Source organism: Bos indicus, chromosome 7, assembly GCF_029378745.1.
Source record: "Bos indicus isolate NIAB-ARS_2022 breed Sahiwal x Tharparkar chromosome 7, NIAB-ARS_B.indTharparkar_mat_pri_1.0, whole genome shotgun sequence".
NCBI lineage: Eukaryota > Metazoa > Chordata > Mammalia > Artiodactyla > Bovidae > Bos > Bos indicus.
In genome coordinates, this window is record NC_091766.1 from 17,964,677 (window position 1) to 17,987,485 (window position 22,809).

The following is a 22,809-nucleotide window of genomic DNA, read 5'->3' on the forward strand; positions in this document are numbered from 1 at the left end:
TGGAGGGCAGAGCCCGCAGCTTTGTCATGTGGCAAGTGCACCTTCTACCTCTGTGGCCTGGATTGGGGGGCAGAGTCATTCACGTGCAATTGCGGGACCTCATTCTTGCCCCCTTTGCTAAGAAGCCTGCTCCCACATAGCCATCCATGCCTCTCCCTACCCCAGCATCACCTGGTCACCAGGCTCACCTCGTGCTGCCAGCCCAGGGATGGCAGAGTGGCTGGGGTCCTGGTGTGCTGTGGCGGCAGGAAGGGGTGAAAGGAGGCGGGCCCAGGAGATGCTGGGCCCAGGGATGCTGGTGCGATGGCTTGGCTGCCCTGCCCTCCTCCTTCAGCCCTCACCCCCCTGCCCTCCTTGCTCACCTCCTCTCAACTGCTGAGAAGCCTCTGCTGGTTCCTCAGACTCCTGCTTGCTTCTCTCCCGCAGACAGTACTTTAAACATTCAAGGTGTGATTCACAAGTTGGTAGTTTTGAGTATATTCACCGTGTTGTGTGGTCATAATAGTTTTCTAATTCCAGAGTAGTCTCATCATACCAGAAAGAAACCTCTTCCCTAGTGGCCGGCAGCTTCCACATCCTCCCCCGCCACCTCCTGCCACTGCCACTCTCGTCTCTGGGCTTACTTGTCTGTTCTGGACGCTTCATGCATGTGGAACCGTATCCGGCGTGGCCTTCCCCCTGAGCATGGTGGTGTTGAGGCCCGTCCCTGTCTCGACACGTGTCAGTGCTTGGTTCTTTTCCTTGGCCAGATGCCGTCCCATTGTGCAGCCGGACCCCAGCACGTCCATCCAGCCACCTGCTGGTGGATGCTGGGGTTGTGTCCACTTCGCAACGATAGCAAGTGATGCTGCCATGGACATCAGCTTACAAGCTTTTTTGTGAATGTGTGTTTTTATTTCTGTCGGGTAAACATCCAGAGGAGACCGGTGGGTCATGTAGTTACTCTCTATTTAACATTTTGAGGGACTCTCGTCCACTTTTCCAAAGAAGCCCTGTGTTACATTCCTGCTGGCAGTGCCCTCTAGGCTTCTCCACTTCCTCGCCAACACTTGTTATTTTCCTTTTTTTTTTAATTAAAAAAATTTATTATTATTTTTTAAATCTTGGCACGGCCTGTGGGATCTTAGTTCCCCACTCAGGGATCAGACCTGCATCCCCTGCATTGGAAGCACACAGTCTCAACCACTGGACCGCCAAGAAAGTCCCTATTTTCCATTTTTTATCCTCTATGACCCGCTTCCCAGAATATTGGAAATAAAAGCAAAAATAAACAAATGGGATCTAATTAAAATTAAAAGCTTCTGCACAACAAAAGAAACTATAAGCAAGGTGAAAAGACAGCCTTCAGAATGGGAGAGAATAATAGCAAATGAAGCAACTGACAACTAATCTCAAAAATATACAAGCAACTCCTGCAGCTCAATTCCAGAAAAATAAACGATCCAATCAAAAAATGGGGCAAAGAACTAAATAGACATTTCCCCAAAGAAGACATACAGATGGCTAACAAACACACGAAAAGATGCTCAACATCACTCATTGTCAGAGAAATGCAAATCAAAACCACAATGAGGTAGGTAGCATTTCACACCAGTCAGAATGGCTGCGATCCAAAAGTCTATAAGCAATAAATGCTGGAGAGGGTGTGGAGAAAAGGGAACCCTCTTACACTGTTGGTGGGAATGCAAACTAGTACAGCCACTATGGAGAACAGTGTGGAGATTCCTTAAAAAACTGGAAATAGAACTGCCATATGACCCAGCAATACCACTGCTGGGCATACACACCGAGGAAACCAGAATTGAAAGAGACACGTGTACCCCAATGTTCATCGCAGCACTGTTTATAATAGCCAGGACATGGAAGCAACCTAGATGTCCATCAGCAGACGAATGGATAAGAAAGCTGTGGTACATATACACAATGGAGTATTACTCAGCCATTAAAAAGAATACATTTGAGTCAATTCTAATGAGGGGGATGAAACTGGAGCCTATTATACAGAGTGAAGTAAGCCAGAAAGAAAAACACCAATACAGTATACTAACGCATATATATGGAATTTAGAAAGATGGTAACGACACCCTGTATGTGAGACAGCAAAAGAGACACTGATGTATAGAACAGTCTTCTAGACTCTGTGGGGGAGGGGGAGGGTGGGATGATTTGGGAGGATGGCATTGAAACATGTATAACATCATATAAGAAATGAATTGCCAGTTCAGGTTTGATGCACGATACAGGAAGCTTGGGGCTGGTGCGCTGGGATGACCCAGAGGGATGGTATGGGGAGGGAGGTGGGAGGGAGGTTCAGGATGGGGAACACGTGTACACCCGTGGAGGATGCATGTTGATGTATGGCAAAACCAACACAATATTGTAAAGTAAAAAAAATAATAAAAAAAAATGTAAAAAACAAAAAACGCTGGCCGTCCTAGTAGGGGTGGAGCAGAATCCTGTGGTTTTGATTTGTATTTCCCTGTGGCTAATGGTGTGAAGCGGCCTCCCATGTGCTTGTTGGTCACTTTTATGTCTTTGGAGAAATTTCCCTTCCAGGAAAGGGGCTTGCAGGTGAGGCTATAGGGTCCTGGCCAGGCTCGGCATCATTGCTTACTGCCTGGAGCGCCGTCCCCGTCTGTGGGCCGAGCACTGTGAGGGTTGAGGGGCGTGTGTGTGGGGCTGGGGCCACCGTCGGCAGGATCGACTGCTTCACTAACCAGCTGAGACCGTCACCCAGATCTTTATTTCTGTCGTGGAGCCTACTTTGCTGGGTCTTCTGCAAATAGTCTGTTAATTTATTTTGGGTAAGCAGGTTAATGGGCAGACACATACCCAGCGGACGAGGGTCTGAGGGGAGAGAAGGCAGGGAGCATGTCCACCTGCCCCTGGCTGTCCCTACCTCCTGCCCCACCAAACGGACTTCCTTGTTTTCTCTGTTCAAGGAGGAGCCGAGGAAGGTTTGCTTCACCTACGATCTATTCCTGAACCTGGAGGGCAACCCACCTGTCAACCACCTGCGCTGTGAGAAGCTCACGTTCAACAACCCCACTGTGGAGTTCCGGTACAAGCTCCTGATGGCCGGCGGGGTGAGTGCGCCACTCCCTGTGGTCCTGACATGGCCCCTGATTGTGCTGTGGGCACCCGGGGCTTCCCAGCATGTAGTCGGGTGCCCGAGACCCTTAGAGGCAGGTAGTACAGGCGGCACCCAGCAGCTTTGGAGAGGACCCAGGCATCCCTAGCCTGTACCAGGGCGTTGTCTGTTGCAAATGACTGACTAGTCTTTAGTTATCCTGAAGTTTTTTGTTGCTGTGGGTAATTAGCATCTTCCTTCACAGAGGTGGGTGGAGGCAGGAGTGGGTGTGAGGCCAGTCTCCCAGCCTGGCGTGGAGCTGGAGCCAGTTTTTAACCGGATTGGCAAGGCCACTCAGAGGCTGCGTCATCTGGGGGGTTCCCTGCTGATGCAGGCTTCTGGGGGTTTGTCCTTGTGACTCGGGCCTGATCAGAGTGTCGGCTCTCAGAACTTAGGTCTCTGTGGGGAGTTGTGTGCCAGCGATCCAGTGTGGTGGCAGGGGGAGTTCTCTGTGGGGAGTTCTCTGTAGGGAGTTGTGTGCAAGCAGTCCCAGTATGGTGGTGGGGCTGGAGCACGTGTCAGGGCTCTTGGAGAGCAGCACGGGGTGCCCACTTGGTGGGGGGGTGCTGGACTGTGCCAGGCGGGGGATGTGGGCTAAGCACACCAGACATGCTGTGCCTGGCATGGAGGAGTCGGCTGGGGGTGTGACAGCCTGTGTGTGTGTGTTGTGAGGGCAGGACCACCTCCCCAGTGTGTGCCTTTAGCTTGGCTTTCTTTGGCTCTTGGGAATAGTCCTTCTTTTCTGTTCACTTAATTCAGTTGGGTCTTTTTATAAACTTTTTAAACAATATGAAAGAATCACTTTTTCATTGCAGGATGTGTGATTAAGGTCTGCTGTGTCCTTAATAAAGGATGAGTGTGTGACCCTAATCTTGCGCGTGACGGCTGACAAAGTCCGGTCACGGAGTGGGGATGGGGGCTGCCTTACACAGATGTCGGCTCTGGAGTTGGCAGGCGCAGCGGTCCTCCCCAGCTCTGCCTCTCTACTTTGGCGTCGCTGCCAGATGCTTTCCAGAGTATTTCCCCAGCGGTTCCTGGGTGCTCCCCCAAGGTTGCGTGGTCACCGCTCTCTGGGAGGCAGCCGCACAGAGTGTCCATGGGTCTCTCAGGGCCCAGGACGCAGCACTGAGCCCCTGGCTGCCCACGGAGGGTGTTTGCTCTGCGGAGATGAAGGCTCAGTGAGCAGCATCCAAACACATAAAACCAGAGGGCGGGAGGCAAGGGAGAAGGTGCCAGCAGGGAGGGAGGCTGCGCCTACGCGCTGCACCGCCCAGTGCTGTCCTCGCCCTGGGGGTGCTGCCCGGAGAGCTGGCCGGCTGCCCAGGAATTTCTCGCCCTTTGGGGCTGTGGGCTTCAGGCTCCAGGCTGATGGCAGAGCAGTGCTGTCAGTTCTTAGGAGCCACCCAAGACCTCCAGGGGACTGTGGCTCCCGAGTCCTGAGTCCCAGCCCCTGTTCGCTGTGTTGGGGCATCGCTTCCCAGGTGGGCCGCCTTTCCCCTCTGGTGGCAGGTAGCCCTGGAGGCTGCCTATGTTGATGTCCACATCGGCGCTGGAAGAACTGGAGGAGTGAGTTGTCTGTGAGCCACGAGGTCTGCTCTTTGTGCAGCCCCTTCCCTGGGGTCCCGTGAGCCCTGTCGCTCCTCGCGTGACACTCAGTTGGCCTCGGCAGTGACCTGAGCCACTTCCTGCCTGGCCGGGTGGTCGCCTGGCCTTCGGCAGTGTGTCTCATGCTTGGCCCCGTCGGCAGTTGAGCTGCACAGAAGTAGAGGCTCCTTCAGCGGCAGGCGGTGAGATGGGTTCTTTTGGAGCCACGTGCTCCCAGGTTTTCACCGCAGGGCAAGGACACAGGAGGCAGTCACGCGTGTCCTGGGACTGGGTCAGCCTAGGACCTTCCTCTGAAGGGATAGGAGATGTAATGAAAGGAGGAGAAGGGCTGTGAGGGGACAAACCGAGGCCCCCCATGGCCCTGCTGTCCTCCTGGGCTGCCTACTCAGTCATGTCCGAGTGGCCTTCGTGTGTGCGGGCCCTCGAGGGCATGATCCCTGGGCGCCTGGCGGGGCCAACGTGTTCTGGGAGCCCGCTTCAGAGCGCTGTGGTCAGACAGGCTCCGACGAGCAATGCCACCTCAGGCCCCACCGCCCTCCTTTCAACCCAGCGTCCCCACGGCTGTGGCCGGGTGTGACCTCAGCCTCCTCAGATGAAAGCTGGGGTTCGTTGGGGAACCACAGGTTCTCAGAGTTGTTCACGGTGCCTGTTCTACCAAGCTGAATGCTGTCTTTTTCATCATCTTGTGTACTTTATTCTTCTGTTCTGGCTCATCACCATCTGGAAGGCTCCCTCTGAGTGGCTGGCCGCTGGCAGTATCAGCTCGCTCTTGTCAGTATTTTGAGAACGTGCCTGCAGCCTCCTCCCACTTCGGCTGGGGCCACGGGAGCCTGGCTGGGGCCCCTCCAGCCTGGCCATGCGCCCTATGTCTGTCCAGCTCACCTGCCTGAGGCTGGAGAGGGAGTAGGCACCCAGGACCTGGGTGCTGCCTCCACCACGCTGCCTGCTCTGGGCGTCTGGCTGGCTTTTCACCTGTCCCGGCCGTGCTTCTGGTTTGTCTTCCCTGCCTTGTGCGGGGCAGCTTGGCTTCGACTCCTCCTCGTGCTTCTTTGCACGCTCCGCGTCTTCCAGCTGGCCCTCAGGCCTGCCACACTCAGCCTTCCTGGGACCCGGCTTCTTCGCTCTCTGCCCAGCCCGCTTGGCTCCAGTGCTCAGCACCCAGCCCCTCCCAGAGGGAAGCTCCCACAGCAGGCTTCCTCTTGGCGATGGGATTTCCAGTCTGCCTCCTTGCCCATTGATAACATCTGTCTCTTCTTTATCACTAGGTGATGGTAATTCCTGAAGGAGCAGAAACGGTGTCCAGGCCCAGCCCCGACTACCCCATGTTACCCACAATTCCACTCTCTGCCTTCTCTGACCCCAAGAAGACCAAACCGTCCCACGGCTCCAAGGTTAGTGAGGCGGCAGGCCCAGTCCTGGGGGCGCGCTGGGGCCCGGCGGTGAGTCCCGGCTCAGGGCGCCCCGCGTCAGAGCTGGACCTTCCATCCCCGGACTTGCTCCCTTGGCCTCCTCTCGGAGCTCATCTCTGCCCGCCTGGCTGCCCTGCCCCTTGGTCAGGAGGCTGGCCCTCTTGACCTCATGGACAGCCAAGTGATCGCAGGCTTCTCTCTGTTCCTCTTGAGGCCAAAGAGCCTGCCCTATTCTTCCTGCCACTGAGTCAGAGGGCCTAGGACCACTGGGACAGACCCTGAGAGGCTCATGTGCTGGGGGCCATGGACCAAGTGCGTCATTGCCGCTCCCTAGCGCAGCTCGGACACCCTCTCCGTGGGGCTGGGCGCCCCTCCCTTGGCTGCTCTAGGCTCCGCTTTCTACTTTGTCAGCAGTTCTCTGCAGAGAGCTTACTTGGGGGAAGGGCCAGGTAGAACCATGTGGGCAAGCACGCTATTTGCCCCAAGAAGAAATGTTTCATCATCTTCTTTCAGCTGGTCAGGCAGGGGGTGCTCTGTCCTCCCAACACCTCCCTCTCTGAACTATCACAGCATGGCCTCAAGCCCTCGGGCTGGTATCGCGGTGGACGCAGAAGTTCCCAAGTATGCATCTTGTCCCGCAGCCACCTGACACAGCTGTGTCCCTAAGACCGAGCTCCGCCTGGCTCTTAGGGCAGCTGCCAATCGTTCACTGCCACCCACCCTGAAAGTTTATTCGCTTCTCATCTTGGCAGGGTTTTTGCTCCACTCGTGCTTGGGTGTCGGGGGCCTGGGGCACCCGAGGCGGGACAGGTCGAGCTCTCAGGCTGACTTACAGCCTGATGCTCGTCAGCAGCTTTGGAGGAGGGCCTGTCACCTGGGCGAGGTCTTCTTGGCACTTTCCACAAGGCCACTAGGTCTCTGAATTCTCAGATCTGTCTGACTTAAGCCCCCTGGACACGTGAGGCCAGAATCTCCAAGTATGGAGTGTGAGTCCGGGGTCTTCCCCGTACTGGCATCTGTGGTCCTCCCCTGAACCTCGTGGGACTTATATGGAAAAAAAATTCTTACTCACGATCTTGGCAGCTTCTGTCTCAGTCACCCACAGTTGTGTAGAGGTCTGTGCAGAGTGGGAAGTGCGGGAATTGCCATCTCTTTCTGGCATGTCACTTGCAAGTCCCCTAGGAAGTGCCCTCTGGATATTGAGGACACCACAGTGGCCTGCCAAGCAGGGGCTGCTGGCAGCATCTCTTGCTGAGATCTTTGAGACCCCTGGGGCCCTTATACCGGTAGTTGCACCTGCCATGCTCTGGGGGCCTGCAGGCTGGGGTCTGCGTCTCCACCCTGCCCGGTCCAGCGTCTTCCTGCAGCCCCAGGTGCTGCAGCTCAGGGGGTCCCTGCGAAGGTTGCTGCATATAGCTCTCCAACAGACTCTCTCAGTCCTGCCCTCCGAGTCGTCATCCTTTCCTGCGGCTACGGAGGCCCTGGCACTTCCCTCAGATGGGCTGTCTGCTGTCCGGACCTGTGGGCTGACTGGTGGAAAGGCTGGGGGTGGGGAGGCATGGCATGGGCCCTTGTAGTGCCCCAGGGCCGCTGGGGAGTCTGGCTGTTGTGGCCCCAGGTAGATTGGTCCCTGGTGGTCCTGTTCCTGCCCATAGCCCCCTAGAGGGGAGCCTAGAGCCTCCTGGGAGAGGAACAGGGCCCGCTGCAGGGCACCTGTAGCTTCAGGCACCTCACTTCTCCTTGTCCAATGTCAGCCAGTCGGTCCAGTGGGCCTTTGTTTCTCCAGCACTAGTCTCTTAGCCATTTGGGGTCCTTGCCGGCTTTGAGGACACAACTGTGGTGGGTTTCACCACTTCTGCGTCACACTCCAGACTTAGTGTGTGACTTTAGAGAGCCAGTCCTCCCAGGAGCCTGTACAGAGCTCCAGCTGAGGCGACGCTCTGAGGCCCCTGCTAGGTGGGCAGACCCTGGATGGTGGGGAGGCTCTGCTGACTGGGGCTGGGGGGCTCTTGGTGGACCTGCCCTTTGGGGGACTCCACTCCATGTCTCGGGGCTGGGGTCTGGGGGCCCAGGCAGGTGTGTGGACACTGCAGGAATAGGCCTGAGTTGTGCAGGGGTCTCTGTTTCTTGCCTCCCTCCTTGGGGGAGCTGCTTGCTGGGAGTGGAACCCCGAGACAGGCCCCATTCCACAGCCAGTCCCCCAGGGGTACCCCTTCAGACAGGCTTCTGAAGGGAGGCTCGTGATGTGAGTACCTTTTCCTACTACCATGGTGACGTGAAGAGCACAGGGGCCGACTTCTCTCTAGGAGGCACGGGGGCCCCATGGCCCCATGGGCCTGCCCCTGAGCCACTGGTGCTGGTGTGGGACTCAAGTAGATTGCAGGTGGCTAGGCTGTGCCGTCTCTGGGCTCTCTGTGGAGAGGGTTCTGTGGCTGCTTCCAGGGCTGTTAGCACAGGAAGCAGAGGCCCAGCTGCTGGGCCTTCCCCTGGCTCACCTAAATCCCTCAGCACGTGGGGTGAGCTCCTAGAGTGAGGCTGCTCCTCCACTCTGGTAGCTCGTGGTTTCTGGTGAGCTTGGGTCCTGAGAGCCTTGGTCCAGCCATGTGCCTGTCCCCGGGGTCGGGGGCCGAGTCCAGGTGCCTGTCCCGGAACCGTGGCCGTGCATCAGGTGCTTGATGCGGTGTGGATGGGGCGTGGGCACAGCCGGTGTCAGATGGGGCTCCCGGCTGCCTGGGGGTGGGGGGATTGGACACTCCCTGACTGCCCTGCCTGTCCTGTACCGTCGCCTGGTGAGGTCGGTGGTTGTGCTCTGCACAGGTACACATGCTTGGAGCTCCCCGACCTGACCTTCCTCGAGGCCCAACTCAGGGCTGCTTGCCGCTTCTGTTTCCAGTGGGAGCCCCCGACCTGGCTTATTGACGCCAGAGTTCAGGCTCCACCCTCAACCCTCTGAATTTCTGAGGTGGGGATCCTGGAATTACATGTGGTTTAGAAGAGCTGCCCAGGCGGCTTGGGTTCTAGAAGCCAATTTTCATGCACAGCGCCCAGGAACCCAGTAGGCACTCAGTAAATGTGACTGTAGAGATCAAGGGGAGATCAAAGAGCCCCTGTGCTGGTGTGCATCGGGGCCAGGCTGTCCAGGCGGGGTGGGGGCCACCTGGGGAGGCACCTGGCTCTGGTGGGAACAGGAAAGGGGCCCACCTGCTGGTGCCCCCAGCCCCGTGCCTGGCAGCCTCTGACTCCCCAAGGTGCCTGAAGGGCGTGGTCAGTGTGGCTGGCCTGTGTGTATCTGACTCACCTGCACGCTTCTTGAATCCCTCAGGGGAGTCAGCCTGTAGCCGCCCATGACCTGCTGACGCTTCCTAGTAGCTTTAAGGGATAGCTCCATTTAGAACTCTCATCTGCTGCCTTACTTTTTCAAAGCTTTATGGAAGATTTTCTCTAGCTGAGTCTGAATCAGGTGGATTACACTTTGTAGCGGTCGGGGGAGGCGGAGCAGGGCAGCCCCGAGATGCTGCGTGACTGTGTCCCCCCTCCTGCCCGGCCTTGCAGGACGCCAGCAAGGAGAGCAGCAAGGCCTGCAAGGCCCACAAGGCGACCAAGGAGCACCGGGAGCGGCCGCGCAAGGACTCAGAGAGCCGAGGCACCTCCAAGGAGCCGGAGCGCGAGCAGGCCCGGAGTGCCAAGGACGCGGCGCGGAAGCTGGGCGAGGGCCGGCCACCCAAGGAGGAGAAGGCCCCGCCACCCAAGGCTGCATTCAAGGAGCCCAAGATGGCCCTGAAGGAGACCAAACTGGAGGGCATGTCCCCCAAGGGCGGGCCCCCACCACCACCCCCGCCCAAGTCTTCCAGCAAGAGGCCGGCCACTGCCGACTCACCCAAGCCCAGCGCCAAAAAGCAGAAGAAGAGCAGCTCCAAGGGGTCGAGGAGTGCCCCCAGCACCTCGCCCCGCACCTCGTCTTCCTCCTTCTCGGACAAAAAGCCGGCCAAGGACAAGGGCAGCACCAAAGGGGAGAAGGTCAAGGCCGAGAACGAGTCCAGGGAGATCAAAAAGCCCCCGGAAGTGGAGGAGTCCAACTCGGAGGACGAGGCCTCCTTCAAGACTGAGGTGAGGCAGCTCCTTTCCTGCCTTTCTCCCCTCACCCACCCCGCCCTCGTCCTCTGCTGTTACCCTACCTGTTCTCATCCTCTCTGCTGGCTCTGAGCCACTCGAAGGTGACATGGGGGTTGGGATGCAGGGCCCTGGGCTCCCACTTGCTCCATGGAGCTTTGGGCAAGCCTTCGTGTTGAGCCAAGCCTCAGTTTCCTCTTCCATTGGGGGCGATGCAACCACCTCGTGAGAACTCTTTGGGGACACAGGCTCCTAGTAGAGCATGACACCTGGTACCTGGGTTCACAGCTCTCCTTCGGGCAGCCCCCTGCATGGGCGGGGACTTACCTACCCGTGAGTGACTGTGTCCCACCATCGACTCCTTCCCAGGGTGCCACAGGCTCAGTTGGTCAGGGCACCCCCTTCCGTCACTAGTGGTATGGTATCCTCGTGTGTTTTCATCCCACTTTCTGATCTGGGAACCAAAAGTCCTGGGTTCCTCCTGTGGCAGCATTTTCATACAGCTCTGAAGGTCACCATCAGACACAGCTTGAGCCACAGAGGAGACGGGAGACCGGTGTTGATTGGTTAGGCTTGGCCTTGGAGGGCCATGTCATCTCTGTGTGCTATTTGGCTTCTGGTAGTTAGAGAAGAAGAACTTGGCTGGATGGATGATAGTTGGATGTATGGTTGGGTGAATGAATGGATGGATGGATGATGGTTGGTTGGTTGGTTGGTTGGTTGGATGGAGGGATGGTTAGTTGGTTGGATGGATGGTTGGTTGGATGGTTGAATGAATGTATAATTGGATGGATAATGGTTAGATGGTTGGTTGGATGGAGGGATGGTTGGTTGGATGGATGGATGGATGGGTGTGTGGGAGTGGGTAGATGATTGGCTGGTTGGATGGATGGATGGATGGTTGAATGGATGGGTGGATGGATGGATGGATGTATGGATGGATGAATGAGTGATTGACTCCCTCATTTATATCACCAACCCAAGCCCTTAATGACCTTTTACGGTTCCCAGCATCTCATTCACTCTCAAAGGCAGAAGCTTTGCCTCCAGCATTGCTGCTCGGAGCTCCACTGAGACTTTGAAAGTGGTTCCCAGAGGTGAAGGCAGAGGTGGTTTGTGTCAGCAGCACTGATGTTGAGTATGTGGCTTCCAGGGGCACCTTGTTGGAAGTGTCTGGGGGTAACAGTTTGGCCCAGGGGTAACAGTGCATCCCACTTGATGAGGACACACACGGGGCTGGTGATTTGTACACCCGGTGCTTCTTGCGCCCAGGAACTGTCTGCCAGTGAACTCAAGGGCACAAGACCTGGAATGTCTCTCTGATGTCCATGGCTGTCCGCCCACTGGCTGCTGGAGGTTCTTCAGGTGCCCCATCTGGCATCTTTCTCCTCCGTCTACACAGACTGGAGCTCTGGGCAGGGTGTGCTTCCCTCCTGTCCACCTCAAATCCTTCCACCAAGGCCTTCTGTGCCCAGGGCTGGTGCACCTGTGCTGGGAAGAGCTGAAGGCCTTCCTTCCCCTGTCCCCAGGCTGAGGGTTGGCTCCCTGGCCCTGGGTGCCCACCCTGACATCCTGCTGTGGTGGCCCTGAGCACCTGCGCCACTGTGGGCTGCTCCCTCCACCTGCTCAGGTGGGCTGGGTGGAAGACCTGCACCTCTAGCCTTGGCCGCCTGGGCCCTGAGGCTGGCATTGCTCGGGAAGCCTGGGGTTTTCTCCTGGCTGAAGAGACAGGTCTGCTTGCTGAGAGACTTGTGGACCACAAGTCCGGGCTGTTTGAGATCCTGCAGCCGAGGCCTGGGCCTCCAGCAGGATCCCTGGGGTCTCAGAGGCTGCTGGATGGTGACTCACGTCCTGACCTGGGACCTGGGGAGACAAATGTCCACAGTGAAGGAGGCGAGATGACCTTCAGATCCAGCCCACCCCCCAGCCTCCTTTGCCTATCTCAGGCCATCCCACTCTGGAGGCTGATGGTGTCACTGCCGGAAAACCCTGACCCTGCATGGAACCCAAGTCTCCCCCTCGGCCTGCAGAAGGGCCACAGCTCCTCATCTGTGTGTTGGGCCAGGACCCCAGCTCCTCCGGCTGCTCCTCTGTGGTCTCCTTGGCCATGGGGTCCCTTCAATCACGGGCCCCAGAGTATGGGGAGCACAGTAGGCCCTCTGCTGTCCTTCTGGACACCCCGTGTGTCCTGAGCCCCGGAGCCTCGGCAGCGCTCACAGCAGCCTCTTGAGGGCTCTCTTCCACTTCCAGGCCCCACTTTGCGCATCCCACCCCTTGTATTCGTGTGGAAGGAAAAGGGCTGTGTGTGGCTGAAGGGCCCGCCTGGCCTGCCCCAGCCTGCACCCTTCCCAGCCTGCCTCGACTTCCGTATGCTTAGTAGGGCCATCAGGGCAGCTCTTGGGTAGATGGGGAAGCTGAGGCTTAAAGGTGGGGCCTTGGTCAGTTGGTGAAAAGTCAGGCTCAGACGCGAGGACCCTGAGCCAGAATAAGAACTCAGGAGTCTGTGTGCAGGAGGGCTGTGTGGCTTCAGGTCCGTGGTTGGGGCTGGGGCTCATGCTGGCCTGTGGTGCCTCCACCCAGCAGACACTGGCCATCCAGGCTGGTTTCCTGGAGGGTCCCCAGGAACTAGTGTGAAGGTTCCCGTGGGGTATGTTGGCAGTGGCTCTGGGAGGCTAGGTGGGGCAGACCCCAGGGGAGGGGACCCTTCACTCTTCAGTCAATAAGTGTCAGTCCCTGGACAGCGACTCCTTCTCTGGGTCTGCTGAGAGGAGAGAATTGCGCCTTCCTGGGTCTCCTGGAGCTGGGACTCCCCTCTGGGGGTCTTATCTGCCAGAGTTCAGCCAGGATCAAGGAGACGCTGCTGGGTCTTCTGGGGTTCAGCCAGGATCAAGGAGACGCCGCTGGCACTTCTGCCTGCCTCCCGGCCCCTCCCAGGTGCCAGGCTGCTCAGGTCCCCGAGACATCTCCCGATGGCATGTGGGCACTCCGTGCCGGCGGACTTTCTGAGCAGTGGACTCTGCCCTTCTGCCCAGCAGAGCCCAGACTGGCCCCACCCCAGGCCCAGCTTGTACTCTGCTGCCCTGTAGCCTGTAGATTTCTCTCTCCCGAGGGCCCAATGCAGACACCGCCCCATCCTGGCTCATGCGCAGAGGTCCCTTGGCCATGCGGGCCTCTGGAGCGGGATATGCCCTGGCCGCAGGTCGTCTCACCGCCTGGTCTCCAGGGCCTGGAGTCCCCGTATGGGCTTTTACTGCCCCCTGGTGGCTGAGTCTGAGTGGCCGGCTACAGGAGGTGGAGGAGAGGGTGTGACTGGCTCTGGGTGCAGTGGGGCCGCCCGAGTTCACCGTGTCTACCATGTCACTACCCACATGTTGGGTCATTGTCACCTCGGGCACCCAGTGGCAAGGAGACAGCTTTTGTCACTACTCAGCCTCAGGGCTGTGAGATGAGGGGTACCTCCCTTTCCTGTTCAGCCTTCTAGCTGTGCTCCTACCGGAGTGGGCAGGGCCCACACGTGAACAGCCACACAAGCTGTCCAGCCCCTGCTTCAGCCCCGACCTCCTGCCCAGGCAGGCAGGAGGACCAGGCAAGGGCTGGAGACTTAATGTCCTTCAGGAAGATAAGAAAGGCCTTTGGTTGTGTTTTGAATGCAGACAGCTGTGTCTTGCAGCTGAAGAGGAGGCAGGGAGGGGCCACGTCTGTAGGGTGCTGGCACCTTGGTGACCTGTTGAGTGCACATCAGTGCATTCTGCCTGGCTGTCTCTGCCACCAAGGGCTTGGCCATCCATTCCTTCTCTTCTCTTCAGTCTGAAAGCTGACTATTGTCCTCTCTCTCTTCCTGTCTGCCCCGCCCTGCCCTGCCATGTGGTGAAGTCTGCCCAGTCGAGTCCATCCAATTCCAGCTCCAGCTCTGACTCCAGTTCAGATTCGGATTTTGAGCCGTCTCAGAACCACAGCCAAGGTGCGTGCTGGGCAAGGAGTCAGTGGGGGTGACAGTCTCCCTGACCTCCCCAGGGGCCAGCAGAGCACTGGACCTGTTATGGAGGCAAGGGGTTCACGAGGAATTTCCCAAAGCTGTTACCTTGCTGGGGGCTTGCTCATGCGCACCCAGTCTGAAATCTGCCTCCAGAACTGGAGAAACCTGCAGCTAGGGTGGCTCCAGCCTGCGCTGAGCTTGCCCCCAGGGCTTCCTTTTAGGGTGCAGTTTGTCACACGGGGCCTTCCAAACTGGCCTGGGTCACCCGCCCGCAGACTGTCCCTCTCCTGGGCCCTCAGCTTTGTCCATCTGCACAGCAGGGCTTTGAACTGGGCTTTGGGTCTGTGGTGAAGGGCTCCGTTCTGACCTGAGCCCTGCCCTTACCAGGCCTCTCCTCTCCAGTCCTACCAGATTCAGGGTCCTTGCCTCTGCTGCCCCCAGCCAGCCAAGGGCTCCAGCCCAGGCCCCCTTGGCAGCCTGGTCCCTGCAGGCCTCCTGGGTGCTTGTGGGGAGGTGGCCCAGCCAACCTCTGCCTACCCTCACACGGGAAGCACTTCTGGTGGATCACACTGAGGATTTCCTCCACGGCCCGGAGCCCTTTTTGAGGGTGGGGGAGTGCTGGGGGAGGTGAGCGTATTGGAGTGGGGGGCTGACATAAAGACACAGTTCCAAGGGGGCTGGGGGATGGGGTGCTCCAAGCCCACACTGTCTCCAAGGGTTCTTATCTATGGGGAAGGGAGGGGGAACCTGCCACGTGGGGTCATGTGACCAAGGTAATTGAGGGCTTTGTGTCCCTCTGTTGCCTTGGTAACAGGAATATAAACCAAGATGCCGTCTGTAGGGGACTGAAACTGAGTGTCTCTGGAGAAAGGGGAGGACGGTGGGCTGGGAGCCTTTGAGTGGGCTGCCAGCCACTGAGGGGGCTGCCAGGGGGCTGGGCAGGCTCAAGTAGGGGCACGGAGGGTGGGCAGGGGTGGTGGTGTGTGGTCCACACCTCAGGCCATCTTGCCCTCCTTGGCCGGGGCTGGTTTGTGCTGCCTCCAGGCAGAGCTCTGATCCCAGCGCCCAGAGAAGAGGGGGGCTGTCCTTCCCTTGGCAATGGAGGAGCCCCGTGTGCCTGTCTCAGGCCAGGGGCCGGAGGCCTGTGAGCAAGGCCAGAAAGGTAATGGCAGGGGGAGCCAGGGGTCCCTTAAGGAGGAGGTGGCCACAGGGGCAGTGCTTGGAGATGGGCGGCAGTCCCCACCTGGCCAGAGGAACCTCCGAGGTGGGTTTGTGTGGGTGCGCCTAGGGGTCCTGGCATCAAGAAACTATGTGGCCCTGGGGGTGGAGGGGGCTCTTGGCACAGGTGGGGCCCTGAACCCCCTTCTCTCACCTTCCCTCCCTTCCCCTCTTCCTCCCCTTTTCCCTCGTGGCTCTCCCCAGGACCCCTGCGCTCCATGGTGGAGGACCTGCAGTCTGAGGAATCTGATGAGGATGACTCTTCGTCAGGCGAGGAAGCCGCCGGCAAGACGAACGCGGGGAGGGATTCCAGGTGCCTGGCCAGTGGGGAGGAGTGGGCGTGGGGGCACTGGGGTGGGGAAGAGAGAGCCCACTGGGGAGCCGTGCCTGGGCGTTGAGGGGGGCCTAGCGGTGGCCTCCTTCATCCCAGTGCTGGAGAGGGTGGCTGTGGAGTAGAGGTGGGGCCAGACACTCCGGGAGGTGTCCCATCATCATCTGAGAAGGGGGCCGAGATGGTGCCTAGCAGCCTGACCTGGGCTCAGGCGTATGCCAGCGGGGCCTGGTTTCTCTGCTCTTGGGCCAGGCAGGGGTCCTTCCCCAGGTGCGCGGCACTGGGCTGGGACACACTGAGGACTGTCCTTGGACCCAAAGACACCCCGGGTGGGAGCAGCTGTGGCCACCTGCCAACCTAGGGAAGGGCCATGTGGCCTTCCACCCAAGTGGAGTGAGCCGAGGCACCTCCTCTGGACACTGCTGGGCCTGGGAGTGTGCCCACCTCAAGGACTGCTGTCTGTGCCAGCCTTGGCCCGAGGCCTTGGGGGTGGGCAGACTCAGGGTCAGCAGCTCAGTCTGGGTCCAGCCCTTTCTTCCAAAGATGCCGAGCCCTTCTAGCCTCTGGGGCTCTTACTAAGGTGGGCTGGTCACTGGGTTTCACCCAGCAGGCAGGGCAGTGAGCAGCAGGTGCTTGCTGTTGTTCTGTGCTGGTGCTGCTCGTGAGAGCCGCCATCCTGGGGGCTGCGGCTGTGGGAGTGGCTGCTGTAGGAGCCCGGGCTCACTGGGCTCACTGGGCAGGATGGTAGGGGATGGCGCTCAGCTAGGCAGGGGAGGCGGGATGGGGATCCACCCAAGACGGGACTGGTGGCAGCGGTCCCCGCTCACCAGCAGTTCTTCTCAGGTGATGAGGAGATGGACTGTCTGCTTCACCCTGGTGCTCTGCCTCTGGGGAGGTGGTGAGGAGAGCAGAGGACTGGAGCCAGGGAAACGGGCATTGTGGTGCTGGTGACTGAGTGCGGGCCTTAGTGTGGACCCTGAGTGTGGATTCCAAATGTGGATCCTGAGTATGGATCCCAAGCGTGGATCCTGCTGGAACTGGATGTAGGGGGCTCAAGGGCTGGTGAATGTGTGCCTACTCTGGTGGCAGTGCCAGGCCTGAGTGAGTGTCAGAAGACCTCTCTCTGCTGGGTTGAAGGGGTGCAGGTGGAAAGCAGGATGGGGCTGCCTGGGGCGCTGCGTCCATCAGGAAAGAGGCCCCGTGGACCCTAACGCTGGTGCCCAGCTGCTGCCTCGTAGAGACAAGGCAGGCAGGCCACTCCTGGGCATGCTCACCAGCAGTTCCTCTCAGGCGACGAAGAGATGGACTGTCTGCTTCACCCTGGTGCTCTGCCTCTGGGGAGGTGGTGAGGAGAGCAGAGGACTGGAGCCAGGGAAACGGGCAGGCCTGGCTGGCCTAGGGGTGCACGAGGCAGGAGCCCCTGAGGGTCGAGGCTGTGGCCAGCATTCTGGCCCTGCCTTTATGCCAAAGCCCAGCTCAGCAGGAGAGAGGCAGCAGGCAGGAGTGACCATGTACCCGATGGATTCTGCCCAAGGGTACTGTGCGTGGCTACCCAAGAGCAGTGGGAGGAGAGGAGCTGGAGAGGGGCTCCGTCTGCACCCCGTGCTGAGCTGTGGGGGAGGGGGGTTCTGGAAAAGCTGAAGTGGTGGGCCAGGCCTTTCTGTCCAGACTGAGGGCGGTGTGAGCGGAGAGAAGCGGCTGTCAGGTGCAGGCTGGCTGGGGGCCTCAGGCAGCCACACCCTTCCCTCCGTGAGGAGGTGCCACCCATGGAGGGGTGCAGACTGGAGCCCCCCAGGAGGGGATGGGCGTCTGAGGTTACCACTTGGGCACAAAGGGCACTGTGCCCTTTGCTCCTGGGGTGTCAGGCTGAGGTGGAACCATCCGCCGCTGGCCACGTCTCTCCTGCAGGCCCCTCCACCCACACAGCAGTGAGCGTGGAGCCCATCCACCTGGAGTTCTGACCTCAGAGACACACAGGGACTCCAGAGACCCAGGGGGACCTCAGAGCCTCACAGGGCAAGCATGCTGATCTCTGGGTTCCTTGCTCTTTGACTGCAGCTCAGAGACTTTTTTTTTTACTGTTAAGTTGGCAGTGGCTGCCTAGAGCTGGGTGAGGGGGTCTTTGGACCTGTAGGGGGAACTCTGGGTACTGGCCTGGCCCCGGGGAGGGCTGAGTCCATCCCAGAGCTTCACTGGGGGTCTGCTGGGCAGGACTGCCTCCCCGGAGCTCTGGGTGGCCGAAGCCTAATGGGGTCGTTTCCACATTCAGGTTGAGCTTCAGTGACAGCGAGAGCGACAATAGTGGAGACTCCTGCCTACCTAGCCGGGAGCCCCCTCCACCCAAAAAGCCACCTCCACCCAACAGCAAGGTAACCTCCTGGAGGCCAGCTGAGGGTTGGGCCTGGCATTTGCCAAGTCTCTGAGGCTGAGGGTGGGGGCACAGTAGAAGGTCAGCTCACCTCTCAGGTTCCAGTGGGATGGGCTGCTCTTACAGCCGGGTCCAGGGCCAGAGGAGGGACAACGGGTGGGCCCAGTGGGGGCTGGGGAAGGGGGCACAAGCTGGCACTCACACTGACTGGGGTTCACCCCACAGGCCTCAGGCCGCCGGAGCCCGGAGCCCTGCGGCAAGCCAGAGAAGATCCTCAAGAGGGGCACCTACGACAAGGTGGGGCTGTGGCAGTGGTGGGGCTGGGGTGGTGGGGGTCCTACGACCAGGTGGGGCTGGGGCGGTGCGGGGTCTACAACCAGGTGGGGCTGGGGTCGTTGGGCCCCTGTGACACAGCACCCGGGGTGGGGTGGGGTTACGACAAGACGGGGCTGTCGTGGTGGAGGGCGCCAGCCTGGAGCTGCCTGGATGTGGCTCGGGGTGGGAGGGGCAGGTCACCCGAGTGCCCCTCTGCCCCAGGCCTACACTGATGAGCTGGTGGAGCTGCACCGGAGGCTGATGGCCCTGCGGGAGCGCAACGTGCTGCAGCAGGTACTGGACAGATCCTGCCCCAAGACTCCCAAGGGCGTGGGTCTCAGAGGAGTCCTGGGTGGGATGCCCTTCAGGCCCACGGGCTGCGGACCCCCTTAGGCAGCCCTCAGGAGCCGCCTGCTTTTCTTTGAGGGCCTGGTTGGGGGCGGGGGCCACCCCAGTCCAGCATTCTGCCCATGAAGCCTCCCTGCCCCCTCTTTTCAGATCGTGAACCTGATCGAGGAGACCGGTCACTTCAACGTCACCAACACCACCTTCGACTTTGACCTCTTCTCCCTGGACGAGACCACCGTGCGCAAGCTGCAGAGCTACCTGGAGGCTGTGGCCACATGACCCTGGGCCGGGTGCCGGGCCGCATCCCTGGGGTCCTGGGAGGCCACGTCCGGGCCCCGCCTTCCCCCTTCTCTCGACTCACCCGCCCGCAGCACTGCCTTAGTGACCGCCCTGTCCTTGGCCCACATGGCCAGCTGCACTTTCCTCATTGGGAGCCCTGGGGCAGAGGGGGGCCAGGCTGGCGCTGCTGCTCCCCAACACCCAGGGCTGTCACCTGGGCCCCCCTGGGAAAGCGGCTTGTATTGGAGGCGGCACCAGGCCTCACTCCTGAATGGGAGGAAGTGTGCCCTGTGTTGGGGGCCTGGCTCCACAGTGGGGCGTGTGGCACAGCTTCACTGCCCAGGCCTTCTGAGCAGCGGGGGCCCTGCCTCCAGCCTCTCCAAACGGTTCAAAACACGCGCCGTGCTCCAGGACCTCAGAGGGCCCCCACTGCACCTGGACAGGCCCCACTCATCCTCCCGTGAGCTGACACGGTTCCGTGTCGGCTCTCACTGTGCTGGGACTCGTGCTGTATAGTTCTCTCCCTATTATATATATATGTCTGCACTGTAGGTACCAGAGCGGGTTCCAGATGTGTGTTTCCGTGGCAGCAGTGCACGTTGGGGGGTGGGGGGTGTGTAAGGCGGGACTTGTAGGTTAAGATGTCTCCACTGGTCGTGTTGTCGTCGGGCTGGAGGCCAAGCCGGAGCGCCAGCCGGCCCCTCCAGGGGTGGGGAGGACGCCTCTCCCTTCCCCCGGCCGGTGAACACTACGCGCCGCCATCTCCGGAAGCAGCCCCCAGCCCGGGGCTCGTCCTCTTCCTCCTTCCATAGGATCCTCTTCCTTCTGTTGACCGAGTCTTCAAACTTTGAAAAAAAAAATGAGCTTTTGCCAAATAAGACGGGATAGTTTGTGGAGTGTTTTGCGGAGCGTCAGGACTCAGAGCCAACCCCTCATGTCTGGGCCCCGGTGGGCAGCAGGCCCTCCCACCCCTGCGAGTCGTGCCAGTCCAGGGCCAGAGACCCAATGCCTCGCACGCCTGAAACTCTCCAAGGGCCAAGCCAGCTCCTCCTCCCCACCCCCGGCCGGAACGTCCTTGTGGGGAAACTCCTGGGCCTGGGGGCCTGTTTGTGCAGCCTCTGCTCTCCCAGACCTCGACTCCAGGCTCCTCTGGCCCCCACCGGCTCCAGGAGAGGAGGCCTGGACCAGAGTTGGGCTCACCTCCTCTCCCACCACCGTTGGATTGGCCCCTTCTCTTCCCAGTTTGTGAGTACTCACGTGGGGTGTGCCAAGACCCCCTTCCCTGTGGCCCCCGAGCATTGTCAGTGCTCCAATTTCGTCTGTCAGGCAGACCCCCAACACTCCCTCAGGAGCTCCACCTCCAAGGCTTCCCCAAAAGCCAGCCTTGCTGGTGAGACCCCAGGACCTGGGGAGGCCCAAGAACTTTCCGAGGAAAACGCCGTGACTCCTCGCCATCTGCTCTGAATCTCTCCCAGCCCCACTGCCTCGAGGTATCAGCAAGAGGGCACGCCCATGTGGCAGGCTCCGTGTCACCACCCGTTTCCCCAGGCAGGCCAACAATACTCTGAAGTGGGGCACCTCTCCTCTGGAAACTAAGACATTGGACAGAAGGGACTGGCCTGAGGGCAGCAGCTGCCAGGCCCTCTGTGCACAGAGGCCGCTGGGGTCATGGGTGGGAGCCTCAGTCCAAGGGCGCTAGTCATTTTCCTTCTCGAGGAGCTCCTGACTCGGTGACTCGGGCAGCTCTCTGCTCAGGAGCCGGGCTCTGCGCCGGAGGCAGCTAGAGGAAGGCTGGGCTCGTGGGTCTGCCCTTAGCAACAGCAGCAGAAGCTGGCCCTGCCTCTGATTTCCAGGGCCTTCAGAAGCACCAACCCATTTCTGTTACCTCCTCTGGCCAGAAGGCCCCTGTGCTGTCCTCTGGACCTTCTCTGGGCTCAGTGCTGGCCCTGCAACCACCTGATGGACGTGCCAAGCAGCCAGGGCCCTGGCCATGGCATTCCCAGCTGCTCCCCCACCCCAGCCCCAGCTGCGTGGCAGCTGGGCCCACCAGGGCTCTGGGGAACACTTCCATAGGAAGGGCCGGCACTTTGTGATGGCCGCGTGTTTAGTGTTAACCCCCTTGCCCCCAGTGCAAATCCCCGTGTTTTGCTCTCTCCTGAACAAAATGTAAACCGACGCCTGAAAGCAAAAGGTATCGAATACCTTTCTTACCCACAAGGGTTTTTTGTTTTTGTTTTGTTTTGTTTTTTTTACAAAGAATGTGTCTCACTAGGAACTAGGACACTCATCAACCTGAGACCAACTCCTGGATAAAAGGAATAAAGGAGAATTGTGTTTGTAATAAGTCACAGGATTGTTTCTGTCCTGGATTTTAAACTTTGTTTTTGTTAAATTGTGAAATTATGGAGGAGTTTTATAGGGAAAAAAAAAGTGAAATAACGTCAGATGGGAAAGCAGAGTTACGTGTAGGGCTTTGTGTGTCTGCTTGGTTCCCTGTGTCGTGGAGTTGGTGAGTGGAGGCACAAAGTACCATGGGGTCCCTTCTCTCCTCTCCCTGTCTCAGTGTTTCCAGATGGATGACCAGGAAGAGGAGAGGGGGTTGGAGCCAAGCTAGGTGGGCACCAGGAGTGGGTGCAGGGAGTGTGAGCAAGGCTGGCATCCCAGAGGATACAGATGGCACTACCAGAAACCGGTGAGGGGCAAAACAGCAGAGAATGAACTCCGCCATCCGGATTTTGATGGTGTGTTCTTTCCTTGAAAGCAGGGAGCAAATTTTGGGTTGAAAAATAAGCCTGACCTCACAATATGGATGAATGGGTGGGTGAGTGGATGAGTGAGTGGATAGATCATGGGAATGGGTGAGTTGATGGAGGGATGGATGAAAACCAGACAGAAAATGTGGGCAAAGACATCCTTTGTGAGGTGCCAGGGTGCTAGTCAGCCAGTTTGTCCATGGTGGGGTTTGCTTTGGACTTGGTGTGGCAAAGCTGAGTAAATCCCAAGGAGACAACTCTCCCAGGCTCTATCTAAGCAGTCTTGTCTACCCTGTGGGCTCCAGTCCTACCAGAGGGACAGAAGATTCATTCCAGAATGGTCAGCGTTGGCCAGTACCCTCCAACCACTCTGCCCACAGCAGGTAATTAAAATCACTTCTGTCAGTTGGCAGCCACTTGGGGAGACAGCTGGCCACACCAGGGTATTCAAGATAATTTTGTCTGTTTTCTAATCAGTAGCCAGAATTTCCATTTTCAGCATCCAGGCTGTGGCCTCCCTGACCTGTCTTTCCTACCAGGGATTCTGCAGGCCTTTTGGGACAGTTTCTCATCTGAGCTCCTGAATTAGGGACACAGTGAAAGAGGGTCTAGAATGGTTCCCAGCATTCCCAGACGCCCCCTCCCCCCACCGACACACACACAGTAAAGGTTGACAATGTATAAAAATACAGTAGGGTTTATTACAAACCAGGTGTTGGGCTGAGAGTTATTGCACAGATTCCACAAACACTTGGTTAGGGTAGGCACTGCTGTCAGAATTCCCACAACCGGTGAAGAAACATTCTGCAAGAGTTGACCTTCCTGCATCCGTGAAGCTAGGAGGCACATTCCTGACACTTAAGGTCAGGTATGTGTTAACTTTATTGCTTACAGTAAATATTTCTTTGTATTTACCCATATAATCACCTCCTGGGGTGTGCTTTCTCAATTTCCATCTGGAATCATC

At 58.8% G+C, this 22,809-nt stretch overlaps 1 protein-coding gene across 2 annotated transcripts in view; it reads left to right on the forward strand.

Moving 5' to 3' along the window:
- MLLT1 (MLLT1 super elongation complex subunit) overlaps window positions 1-21,437 on the forward strand; it is a 69,152-nt gene extending 47,715 nt beyond the window's left edge. Inside the window, exons 4-12 of one of the 2 annotated variants that reach the window (XM_070792986.1) lie at window positions 2,943-3,086; window positions 6,001-6,126; window positions 9,697-10,251; window positions 14,128-14,215; window positions 15,653-15,761; window positions 18,049-18,148; window positions 18,373-18,444; window positions 18,685-18,756; window positions 18,961-21,437. In XM_070792986.1, coding sequence (XP_070649087.1) covers window positions 2,943-3,086; window positions 6,001-6,126; window positions 9,697-10,251; window positions 14,128-14,215; window positions 15,653-15,761; window positions 18,049-18,148; window positions 18,373-18,444; window positions 18,685-18,756; window positions 18,961-19,089 — 1,395 coding nt within the window. In that variant the 3' untranslated portion in view covers window positions 19,090-21,437. The remainder of the gene's footprint in view (window positions 1-2,942; window positions 3,087-6,000; window positions 6,127-9,696; window positions 10,252-14,127; window positions 14,216-15,652; window positions 15,762-18,048; window positions 18,149-18,372; window positions 18,445-18,684; window positions 18,757-18,960) is intronic. The other variant, XM_070792987.1, reaches the window with a different exon arrangement.
- Window positions 21,438-22,809: the final 1,372 nt, after the last annotated feature.